Source organism: Canis lupus, chromosome 20 (genome assembly GCF_003254725.2).
Source record: "Canis lupus dingo isolate Sandy chromosome 20, ASM325472v2, whole genome shotgun sequence".
Taxonomy (NCBI): Eukaryota; Metazoa; Chordata; class Mammalia; order Carnivora; family Canidae; genus Canis; species Canis lupus.
Genome location: NC_064262.1, coordinates 37,690,422 through 37,702,905, shown reverse-complemented (window position 1 = coordinate 37,702,905; position 12,484 = coordinate 37,690,422). Strand labels below are relative to the sequence as shown.

The following is a 12,484-nucleotide window of genomic DNA, read 5'->3' as shown; positions in this document are numbered from 1 at the left end:
CAGCAACAGAAGTCCACTCTGCTGCTGGAAAGTCAAGGGAAGGACTTGAGAAGCCCGCTTGGGCTGGAGACCAGGCTTTGTTGTCCTTACCCTGGCTGCTCCGTGGCCCCTAAGATGCAGGGCTGGGCCCAGAAGCCCATGGTCCTGGGAGTGGAAGAGTGTCATGGACCCCCAGCTCCAAAGCAGATGATTAAGGGAGGTTGAAAGCTGCCTTCTTAGTCTTGCCTCTTTGGTATTGTGGGGTTTCCTGAGCACCTGACAACTCTGGTCAGAGAGCAGACTTCTGCTGAGCCTCCCGAGTCTTCCGTAGAGCCCCAGAGGCTAATCCCAAGGTGGGCTCTCCTGCAGTGTGACTACCTCTTGTCTCCAGAGGGGTGGTGAGGCCCAAAGTGGGGGTCACTAAGGCCTCCCAGGAGACTGGATGGGGGCCATCACCGAGATTTCTCCAGCTTACCCAGCTCCTGGAAGAGATGGCTCATCTTCTGAAGCATCTTCCCACACTCTGTTTCCCCAACTTTGGGGACTTCCTTTACATGTAACATCCCAATTCCTGGAATCCTTCAGTTCCAGGCAGGCTGGAATAGTCACCCTGCTGATGGCTCTCTCTCCACCAGCTCTCCTGCCCTCAGACCCAGAATGGAAGCTTCTATCTGCCCTGGTTGTCTAAGTAGGGGTGACCATTTTGTGTCTTGAGTGTCCCACAGGGCCAGGGTGATGGCACCACCTGCTCGTACAATATCCAGGATGCCTTGAGTTTAGAAATGCTCCCACAGGGTGACTAGGATTCACCATTCACATGCCTCGGAGGGCCTCTGGGGTGGGCGTGGGCAGGACCCATTAGATGTGCAGGGAGCTACCACTTCGTCTTCCTGTCCAGTTATAATCCCCACTGGTCATTTGATTCAGCATCTGGCTTGAGCAAAGTCCCCTGGTGCAGAGTGTGTGTGTGGGGGGGGTGGGGTTGTGGGTGGCATGGAAGAGAATGGTTGAGCACGCTGGCTCTGGGCAAGGAGAGCAGGACCAAAACACACCTTCCAGAGGCCCTTGTCCCTCCAGGCTCGCACCCTCTTGGGTACCTGGTGCCAAAGCTGGCTTCTTCTTGCCACTGCTGGCCTCAGGCAAGCTCTGAGCTTCCCTTTCCCCGACACGTGCATGGCCCTGGTCTGAACCCCTGTCTGGGGGTGTATCGAGGTCCTGGCCTGAGCCCCAGCCACTCCTGTCTGTGCTTCTGCCTACAGTCAAAACTTTTGAGATCCCTGAGGACTTTGAGGAAAGCCTGGAGCAGGAGCATATCGGGTCCACCACCCAGCTGCTCACTCACACTGACTTCCCGCTGCAGGCCTATGAGCCCAAGGCACAAGTGCCTTTCCTGGTGCTGCCGGGCCAGTGCCCCCGCAAGATCGAGATCGAGAGGTACGGCTGAGCTGGCAGCAGGAGGGCTGGTCCCCTGGTAGGTGGTATCCACCCAACTCAAGGGGTGAGGGACAGCAGTGAGATGACTGACCTCATGGCAGGGGTTACTAAAATGGGTCTCTGTGCAAATCTTCTAGCCCTTTGGTTTCTTAATAGAACAAATTGCTTTCCTTGCTGTGGAATTGGGGAGGATGGCATTTAAATCAATGTGGTGGAACTGCGAGGCAGGCCAGAGGGCAGCGGGGGCCCAGCCCGCCAGCCCCACTGCCACACCACTTCCTGATAAGCTCCAGAGGGGTAGAGGGTTCTGGAAGTATCTCTAGGCCACACCACCCTGTGGGCCCTTGCTGGCGTCTGTGAAGCTGCCTCACATGACCTGAGCTGTCATGAGATCCCCTTTTCCCCTTGGCCAGGAGGAAGCGGCTGTACCTGAGTCTGGACATTGAGCAGCTGCTGGCTCAGGAGGGCATTGACTCCAACAAGCTCATGCCCAGGCACCCAGACCCACAAAACCCCCAGACCATTGAGCAGGGAAATGACCCAATATTCCCCACCTATCTCCCACTGAAGGTGAGTCTAGTTTCTATAGAGGGCTGATGGGTGGAGGGTAATAGAAGCCAGGCTGAGGGCTCGGACCCGAAAGGGGATCCCATGGCAATCATAAGCACTCATTTATCAAGCATAGTTGGAACCTCCTGCCAGGGGTTTTGAGCACCTTAGGCTGGGGTAGAAGGGGCCCAGAACCCCTGAGATGCTGACTCTACTTCCTTCTTGGGAGCCTGGGGAAGTTTTGTCCATGATCTCTGCCTACCTTCCTCCCCCACCACCTCCAGGGACCAGAAGCAGCACAGTTGGACTGTGGAATAGTGTACAGACCTTCCTGACTACTGCTTCTGGACTCACTGAGATGGGGGGGAACTGAGGTGGAAAGAACATCATTGTAGCCCCTTTGGGATACTGAATCTAGGGAGGAGAAAGAGGGAGCATAGTCTGTTCTGGCTTTCACTTGGCTCCCCATGACCCTGAGTATGTCTTGCTTGATGGTCCCTATAGGGAGGCAGAGCTGAATCCACATCACCCTACTAAGGGTGGCCTCCCTGACAACCCTGAATCTCCTTCATGTCTGGGTGTAGGTGAGGTGCTCAGGAAAATCCAAGGGCTACCTCTTCTCCTGGGTCTGAGCTGGATGACCCTTGGGCAGTAGGAGAGAACACCCACATCCTGCTTTGAGTACCCAGATAACCCTCTGCCTGCATCAGGATGGACTGGTTGGACGAGGATCCAGGGTTTCACAGGAACCAGACTCCACAGACCCCTGTAAACAGCAGAGGAGGCATCCAGCCCCCGGGTCCCTAGTCTGTAGTTCCTGCATCTGAAGAGGACCCTACTTAGGCACCCTCATCGTCTGGTACACCCAGCTCATTGGGCCCCTGTAGGGGTGAGCTGTTTCCTCCTGACCTCAGCCCATTTCTTCCAGGTGTTCGACAATGAGGAGTTTGATTGCCGGACTCCCAGTGAGTGGATCAACATGGGCTTGGAGCCGGGGTCTCAGGACAGGAAACCTGTCCCTGGAAAAGCCCTTCTGCCCACTGATGACATCCTGGGGCACGGTGAACAGGACTGGCATGGGTGGGGGGCAGGATCCTGGTCTGCACCATCCCTGCCTGGCAGCAGCCCAGGCCTGGACTCCTGGGCTGCCCTGGGGGCTGGTAGCCATGGGAGGTGAGGCCCCCACCTCTTGAGGCCTCCCAGTTGAGGTTTAGGCTAAGGGCAGGTCAAACAGAGGCAAGAAATAAAAGGACCAGGGATGACGTTGTGGAAGGGCCAGGGAAAGGACAGCTGGATGGTATTTAGAATTTTTAAAAACGTATTTGGTTTATTGGTGATTTTAAAAAGATACAATCCTGTTGGAAACATTCCCATGTGCATAAGGGGCATAATTCAAGCCCTTCCATCCTGCCACCCAGAAATCACCCTTGCTCCAGCTGTACCTGTGGTCTCTCAGCTCTCACTGCTGTGTGGACAGCACACACCCTCAAGCTCACACATCTGCTTGCAATCACACACTCACAAGGCATCCTCCCCCTAGTCCTCACATGCCATCACCTACACTCCCATGCCCATTTTCACCACACACACGCACACGCCTACTGTCACACATTCAGGGCCACTATCACACCCCCACACACATACCCGGACTGTTGCTGCACAGATGAGCTGTGGCTCAGCCTTGTCCGTGTCTGCCCCTCTCCTGGCCCCATGTCTGTCCTGGGGCTGTGTTTGCTACTGGAGGGAACAGGGCCAGGGTGAACTTCCTTGGCTGCCACTCTGGTCTGCATGGCTGGTCTTTGTGTAGGCATCTGAGGAAGATTTGGGTTAGGAGGTTGGAGGTGGCTGTTCCCCTGCGCAGGGCTGAGGGCTGCTCTACTCCCTGCCCCATGGGCATGGACAAACTGCTTTGGGATGGGCAGTGGGTCCCTAGAGGACTGTGCCCAAGACTGAGAGTCATGCTGGTTGATTTTAAGACTGCTTGGCCTCCAGGGGGCCCTACAACAAGTCCACTGAGCAGGCTGTAAGTTTATGTTTCGATTTAAAAACATGTTAATGCTGGAATCAATTCCTCTGAACTAGACAAGAAACCCAGAATGTTCCCTTTACTTTGGACTTAATTACAAAAATAATTTAACTCAATTGTTCCCAGATCTCCAGTTCCTGGTGATAAAACCAGAAGGTGTGCGGCTGCGTTAACCTTAAATGTACCAAGTACCAGCCTCCCCAAAGTGCTTCTGCTGGCACCTCTTCACATGGGCCCTGCCTTGGGGCAGTAGCACAGGTGGGGGGAGAGGCTGGCAGGAAGCATTTCTGCCAGAAACCCCTGGTGTTCTGCTGGGGGCTTTCAGTGACATCTTTTTCTCTAAGTTGAGCCAAGACAGGCCAGCATTTTCAAAAAAGAAGCTTATAGGAAGGGAAGGGAAGGGAAGAAGGGAAAAGCAAAACAGAAGTACAGCCAATGAGGTTTACCACAACAAGCTCCTTTACTCATCTTTCCAGCATCAATCAGCAGGTAGCATTTCCTTGAAATTCCAGCCATTTTTCCTCAACCCAGTCTGTAGCACCCATCAGTTTATTTTAAGGCATTCCCTCTAGGCACCGTGCCATGTGCATCTTCTTTCTACAGAAGTATATTGAAACCGACTAGGTACCAGTTTCCATTCTAAGTATGGGGACACAGCTGTGACCATGTGTCATGCCTGCCCTTGGGGAGCTGCTCCTAGTATAAGGAGGCTGACCAGAGCCAGGATAGGATGCATCCATAGTGTGACTTTAGGTTCTGCGAGGGACACATTTAGGGTATCAAGTCAGAGAGTGCCTGGAGCAAATGTGCTCTTTTAGGCAGAGATGCTCTCTCCAAGGAGAAGCCATTTGAGCAAGGAACAAAGCAGCAATAAGGTGACCTAAGCAAAGACTATTCCAGGCAGACAGTATAGCCCATACAAAGGCCCTGAGGCAGAATTAACCTCCAAAGTCATGGGAACATCCAGACATGCAGTGTGGCTGGAGAGAAATGCAAATGCATAGGGCTGGTAGTGGAGGAGATGAGCTGGAGAATAGAGCAAAGGCTTTCAGCCCAGGAAACGTGTGGGAGGCTCATCTTGACCAAACAGGCCCTAAGGCCCACTTTGGGGTGGCTGCAAGGCAGTAATCTTCTACATTGCCCTGACCTGTCCTGATACAAGGGCCCTAGGGTCTCAACTGCCACAGGAAGGGGTTCACTCTGGCTTTGGTCACCTTGAAGAGGTCCAGTTCATACACGAGGGGCTTTACAACTGCCCCCTCCACAGGTCTCCATGTGCCAGGGGCTTTCCCACCTCCTGTCCCAGGCCTGCTGGCCTGTGTCTCTGTCTGCCCTCTTGTCTCTGTCTGGGGTCATGCGGAGCATGAGGACAGAGAAGCCTGGTCCTTCTGGGTCCTGTTCACCAGGGGTCGCTCAGAGGCCAGTTCAGCTGGGAAGAAAGCAGTGTTCCTGCTTTGCTGGAGTTAGAGGGGGTCTATCTTAGAGAGAGGGAGGCCAGACTGGTAGCCACTGAGACTTGTTCCCTAGCGCCTGCTGCTCACACTCAGAGGCCCCTCTTGGCCCTATGGCATGGAGCACTAGTGGGTTCCCCTCCTGTTTCAGAGGACCCCAAAAGTCAGAAGCTGAAGTATGAATGGTGCAGTGTGGGTGTCCTGGACTATGACAAGGAGAAGAAGCTGTACCTGGTGCATAAGACAGAGCAGAGAGGCTTGGTGAGAGATGAGATGGGGAAGCCCATCCTGAATGGAGGCATCACCGCTGAAGGTATGAGCTCTCTGCCCCACCCCCTGCACACCCCCACACAGGCCTGTGACTGAGGCCAATCCCTGCCCCACAGTACAGACAGCCACACCAGGCCTGAATTCTTCCTTGCTGTTTGTCCTGTGGCTGTCTGTCCCCTGACCAGTGAAAACCAGAGGGCTCATCACTCAGAGACCCCAGGAAGGGCAAATGGCCATTATTGGATATGCTCACTCTGAGCCACTGACAGGGTCACTTCCAACATGATGCAGAGAAGGCATCCAAGGCCCATCATTGCCCCAGGTGTGGCAGTGAGGAGTGGTACCATGGATGCCACCCCTGTGGGGCTCTGTGCACAGCTCTTTACAGTTTACAAAGCACTTTTCACATCTACCCATGGCAAACTGCACAGTGTACAGGGCCAAGGAGTGTTGTTGTGCCCATTTGACAGATGTGACAGGGTGTCAGAGAGGGGAAACCACTCGCTTAGGGCCACCAAGCATCGGCAGCAGAGCAAGGCTGGAACCCAGTGTTCCAACCCTGAGAGTCTGACTGTGCTGTGTGTTCCCTTCTCCCTCCCACCCGGCCCCAGGAAGGCCCCCCCTCCTCACCTGCCAGTACTGGGTGCCTCGGATCCAGCTTCTCTTCTGCGCTGAGGACCCCCGTGTGTTCACGCAACGCGTGGTCCAAGCCAATGCCCTGCGCAAGAACACAGAGGCTCTGCTGCTGTACAATCTGTACGTGGACTGCATGCCCTCCGAGGGCCGCCAGCTCATCAGTGAGCAGAGCCTGAACAAGATCAAGCAGTGGGCCATGAGCACACCCCGGATGCGCAAAGGGTCCTCGTGAGTCCCCAGCAGACCTTTCCATCCCCGAATGTCACTTCCTCCAGGAGCCTAGGGGGCAGTGCTCCCTCAGCGCTCATCTGTAGGCCACTTTGCCCACTGCACTGTGGACTTCTTAGACTCCAAGCAGTGTCTTGTTTGTCTCCAGATCTCTCATGACCAATGTTGACTCATGGGTTGTTATTTTATAATCTGTTACTACTATTTTATATTTCGATGCCTAAATTGTCCCAGATTTGGCCAGAGGGAGCCTCTTCAAGCTGATTTCTGTGTCCTTCTAATGTGTTCCTATTGTTCTTTGAACACGTCTGTACTTTTGGGCATAGCAAGAAGTTCTGGGCTCATCTTGCACTTCCCCAGACCTAGCCTTGAAATCAGCTATGTCTCCAAGGAGCCCTGATTCCTTTCAGTGGGGAGTAGTATTTAGAAGCCAAGATCTGGGCATCAGATATGCTCATTGTTACTAGAAAATCATTGCTGTGAAGCTCTTAGACCAGTCAAATCTAGGGAATCTGCATGTTATGACCTTTCATTATTATTATGTATAACCTTCACACACACCCATGTCTGTCTCTATCGATCTATCCATTAAAAAACATGGGTTCCTAATGATACCTTCAAACCCACCCCAACATCACATGGCTTCTTCTCACTTACACATATTTGTTACTTCTGTCTCCAGAAGAAAACCAACTCCCATTCATTGTTCATGGTGTATTTGTTTGCTCAGTCCTAAAATACACAGAAAGTCGTTCAAATGCTAATTCATACTCTTTAAAAAGAAAGACCTTACTAAGTAGACTTTGATACACATTCAGTTTTCTTTTTCTCTTTGCCCCGGGGGGAAACATCCTGGAAATCAACCCATACAAGTTCATTGAGATTTCCTTCCTCCTTTTTCATAGCCGCATAGCTGTCTAGTGTGTGAACGAACCACATGTACTGTGGTTTATTTGACTGTTCCCTACTATATAGGCATGTAGGTCATTTCCAGTATGTTGCAATCATAAACAGTGCTACCATGAATAACCTTGTGCATTTATATATTCCTAGTGATGGAGGGGTAGCTTTAAGGGTAGCTGAGAAATGGGATTGCTAGGTGAAAAGATAAGCACATATGTAGTTTGGTTTGCTGTTGCCAAATTCCCTCTGCTAGGGTTGTGCCCTAGGGTTTTGTATACTTACCAGCAGTGTGAGTGCCCGTTTCCCCACAGCTTTGCTGAGAGTGTGTTGTCATGCTATGTGATTTTTTTTGCCAGTCTGGAAGATAAGTATATGAGCAAGGTAAGTAAGTCCGAAGTGTTATAAGTGAGGCTGAGCAATTTTTTCCATCTTTTCACATGATTAAGGGCAAGTTTTATATATTTTTATGACTCACCTATTCATTGTCTTCTGCCCATTTTTCCCCCTCAGGCTTTTGAGCTTTTTTTCTCTCTCTGATTTTAAGTGTTCATTATATATTAGGGATATTGGTCCTTCCTTTGTGATTTATGCTATAAATATTTTCTCCTGGTTTATTAGTTGTAGTTTGACTTTGCTTATGGTAATTTTTGCAATATAACTCTTAAAATATTTATCTAAACAATGTTATTAATAATTTCTTCTATTACATCTGGGTTTTGAGTCATAGAGGGCCTTTCCTCATACTGAGGATTTTTTCCTGTACTTGCATGGTTTCATATCCTTGTTCCATCCTTATGTACAATGTATGGTATGGATCCAGCTACATCTTTTGTCAAATGACCAGCATTTATTAAATAGTTTATTAAATGCCATCAGCATTTATTAAAACCTCCATATTTTGCTCAGTGGTTCAAGATGCCACCTTTATCATACACTAATTTTCATGTGCATTCAGATCTTTGTTTGGATTTTCTGTTCTATTCCATTGTTCTGTTTGTCTATTTATGCACTTGCACTAGAGTTTAACTATAGATGTTTCACAGAATGTTTTCATGTCTTGTAGGGGCCAGCCCCCTTTGTAGCTCTTCCCTTTCAGTGTTTTTCTGGCTCTTCTTGCATGTTTGTTTGTTTTAATTAGTTATTTTTCAAGACTGTGGCAAGATATACATAACAGAAAATTTACTATTTTAACCATTTTTAAGTGTACAGCTCAGTGGAATTAAGTGCATTCAAAGTTGTGCAACGATCACTACTGTCCATCTATAGAACTTTGTGAAACTGTACTCATGAAACAGTAACTCCCCATTCTCATCCCCCACCCCCCCCCGCCCCGAATCATACAGGCTTTGTCCTTTTGTGCCTGGCTTAATTCACAGAGCGTAACATCTTCTAGGTTCTTGCATGTTGTAGCAGGTGTGGGGATTTCCTTCCATTTTTTTCCTTTTCATATTCCATTATATGCATATACCACATCTTGTTTATCCACTTATCTGTGGATGGACACTTAGGCTGCTGTGAACATGGGTGTACAAATCTCTCTTTGTGTCCCTGCTTTCTATTCTTTTGGGTGTATACCCAGAAGTGGAGTTGATAGGTCATATGGTAGTTCTGTTTGTTGTTGTCGTTTAGTTTTTATTTCATAAACTTACCTCTGCAATCTATCTGGACTTGAAGGGGGTAAGGAAAACATGGAACCCAAAGGATTGCAGTGAAAGCATAGGTTATAGGCTATTATCAACAGGTGGGAGAAGGAACCGTCTGGTAGTTAAGATAAAACACACATCAAATTTATTAGAGCTGTCCACAGTTGGCAATCGTGAGCTTCTTGCTGCTCTTGCCTTTTCTGGACCCAGAGCACTCCATGTTTTCCATGGTACCCATGCCCTCTTTCACCTTGCCAAAGACCACATGCTTGCCACCCAAACACTCAGTCTTGGTAGTATGGATGAAAAACCAGTAACATTTGTGTTGGATCCCGCATTAGCCACGGACAAGAAGCCAGGTCTCGTGCTTCAGGATGAAATTCTCATCATCAGATTTCTCCCTCTAGATGGACTCACCACCAGTGCCATTATGGTGTGTGAAGCTTCCACCCTGGTACATAAATCCTGGAATAAGTGTGTCAAATCAGGAACGTTTATAACCAAATCTTTTCTCTCTAGTCCTCAGTTTTTCACTATCTTTGGAACTTTGCAAATGATTTGAAGGATACATGGTCCAAGGGTTCAATATCTAAGAATATCATGGAGTTGACCTTGGCAGGGTGGCACAGGGCAGCTCCAGGTGGTGTCAGCGGCATCTGCAAAACCCTGTTTATAATTTTTGAGATGCCATTATTCAGCTGCCTTAGCAGCTGTTCTGTTTTATATTCCCATCGATGGGGCACCAGGGTTCTAATTTCTTCATGTCCTCACCAACGTTTCTTTGGGTTTTTTTCCCCCTTTACAATAATTATCCTAATGGATGTAAAGTGGTATTTCATTGTGGTGTTTATTTGCATTTCCCTAATGATTAGTAGTGATGTTGACATCTTTTCATGTGCTTATTGGCCATTAGTAGGTCCTTCTTTGGAGAAATGTCTATTAAAATTCTTTGCCTGTATTTGAATCCAATTGTTAGGTTTTTGTTGTTGAGCTTTATGAGTTGTCTATATATTCTGGTTATTAATCCTTCATCAGAATATGGTACTATCTCCCATCTCATGGTTTGCCTTTTTATTCTGTTGATAGTGTGTTTTATGTTACTAGAACACAAGGTTTTTCATTTTGATGAATTCTAATTTTTCTATTTTTTCTTTTGTTGCCTGCACGTTTAGTGTCATAGCCAGGATATGATTTCCAAATCCAATGTCATGAAGCTTTCCCCCATCTGTTCTATGAGTTTTATATTTTAGCTCTCACATTAGATCTTTGATCCATTTTTTTTAAAGATTTTATTTATTTATTCATGAGAGAGAGAGAGAGAGAGAGGCAGAGACACAGGCAGAGGGAGAAGCAGGCTCCATGCAGGGAGCCTGACGCCAGACTCGATCCCAGGCCTCCAGGATCTCGTCCTGGGCTGAAGGCAGGTGCCAAACCCCTGAGCCACCCAGGGATCCCCATCTTTGATCCATTTTGAGTTAATTTTTATATATGGGGCTAGGTAAGGGTCCAGTTTTATTCTTCTGCATGTGGAGATCCAGTTTTCCTAGCACAGTATGTTGAAAAGAATGTTCTTTCCCCCATTGAATGATCTTGGCACCCTTGTCGAAAATCATTTGACCTATATGTATTTGAGAGTTCATTTCTGGATTCTTTGTTCCCTTTCTTTGGTCTATGTATCTTTATGCCAGTACCACACTGTTTTGATTACTGCAGCTTTACAGTAAGTTTTGAAACCAGGAAGTGTGAGTCCTCCCACTTTGTTCTTTTTCAAGATTGTTTTGGTTAATTAGGTCCCTTGAGGTTCCATATGAATTTTAGGAAATTTTAGGATGGATTTTTCTATTTTTGCAAAAGATGTTGAGATTTTGTTGTTGTCATTGTTAGGGTTTTGATGGCAATTTGCATGCTTATTTTCCCATGAGCATTGTATCAACTCCTCTTGTTCTATTTTAAAAACATTTTGTATTTTGGGGGTACCTGGGTGGCTTGGTTGGTTGGGCATCTGACTTTTGATTTTGGCTTAGGTCATGATCTCAGGGTCATGGGATTGAGCCCCTACTCGGGCTCTGCCCTAAAACTGAGGCCTGCTTGGGATTCTTTCTCTCCTTCACCCTCTGCCCCTCCAACAGCTTGTGCTATCTGTCTCTTTAAAAAAAAAAAACACTTTGGGGTGCCTGGGTGGCTCAGTAGTTGAATGTCTGTCTTTGGCTCAGGTCATAATCCTGAGGTCTTGGGACAGAGTTCCACATCAGGCTTTCTGTGGGGAGCCTGCCTTTCCCTCTGCTTTCTGTGGGGAGCCTGCCTCTCCCTCTTCCTCTCTCTGTGTCTCTCATGAATAAATAAATAAAATCTTTAAAAAATAAATAAATAGGGCAGCCCCGGTGGCACAGCGGTTTAGCGCCGCCTGCGGCCCGGGGTGTGATCCTGGAGACCCAGGATCGAGTCCCACATCGGGCTTCCTGCATGGAGCCTGCTTCTCCCTCTGCCTGTGTCTCTGCCTCTCTCTTCGCTCTCTCTGAATGAATAAATAAATAAATCTTTTAAAAAAATAAAAAATAAAAAATAAATAAATAAAATGAAAAAACCCACTTTGTATTTTTTTTTAATTTTATTTATTTATGATAGAGAGAGAGAGAGAGGCAGAGACACAGGAGGAGGGAAAAGCAGGCTCCATGCAGGGAGCCCGACGCGGGACTCGATCCCGGGACTCCAGGATCGCGCCCTGGGCCAAAGGCAGGCGCTAAACTGCTGAGCCACCCAGGGATCCCCGCCCCCCCACTTTTATTTTTAATGAGATTGCCTTATATTTTTAAATTACCTTAGGTATAGCTGACATCTTTAGGATCTTAAACTGTTCTACCTAAGGACAAAGAATGTTTACTCATTTGTTCAAGACTACTTTTCTGTCTTTAAGGGATGCTTTATGATTTCCCAGAAGGTTTTGCATATTTATTAAGTATTTTATCTTCTTTGTTGCTATTATAAATGGATTTTCTCTATTATTGTGTCTACTGATTTGCATATGCTAATTTTATATCCTGTTATAAACAATCCTTACTGAATTGTTTGATGCGTTTTATCATTGATTCTCCAAGGCTTTCTAAGTACACATTACCTGTAAATAGAGATAATTTTACTTATTCTTTCCAATTCTTATTCCTCTAATCACTTTCTCTTTCCTAATTGCATTTTCTAATACTTCTAGTACAATATTGAATAGTAGTGGAGATAGTAGGGATCCTTACATTGTTTCTAATGTTAGTGGAAGTACCTCCCCTTTCTTAAGTTTTCCCCTTAAGAAAATGCTAGCTTTAGGACTTTATTTAATAACATATCCATTGAAACTTCTGTTTTCTTAAGCGTTT

The 12,484-nt window shown here is 47.6% G+C and overlaps 1 protein-coding gene across 1 annotated transcript in view; it reads left to right on the top strand.

The window, feature by feature from the left end:
• The window catches only part of DNAH1 (dynein axonemal heavy chain 1), an 81,897-nt gene that overhangs the window by 11,163 nt on the left and 58,250 nt on the right, over positions 1 to 12,484 (top strand). Inside the window, exons 4-8 of the mRNA XM_049097883.1 lie at positions 1,239 to 1,413; positions 1,827 to 1,983; positions 2,891 to 3,023; positions 5,591 to 5,752; positions 6,321 to 6,573. Of these exons, the coding sequence (XP_048953840.1) occupies positions 1,239 to 1,413; positions 1,827 to 1,983; positions 2,891 to 3,023; positions 5,591 to 5,752; positions 6,321 to 6,573 (880 nt within the window). The remainder of the gene's footprint in view (positions 1 to 1,238; positions 1,414 to 1,826; positions 1,984 to 2,890; positions 3,024 to 5,590; positions 5,753 to 6,320; positions 6,574 to 12,484) is intronic.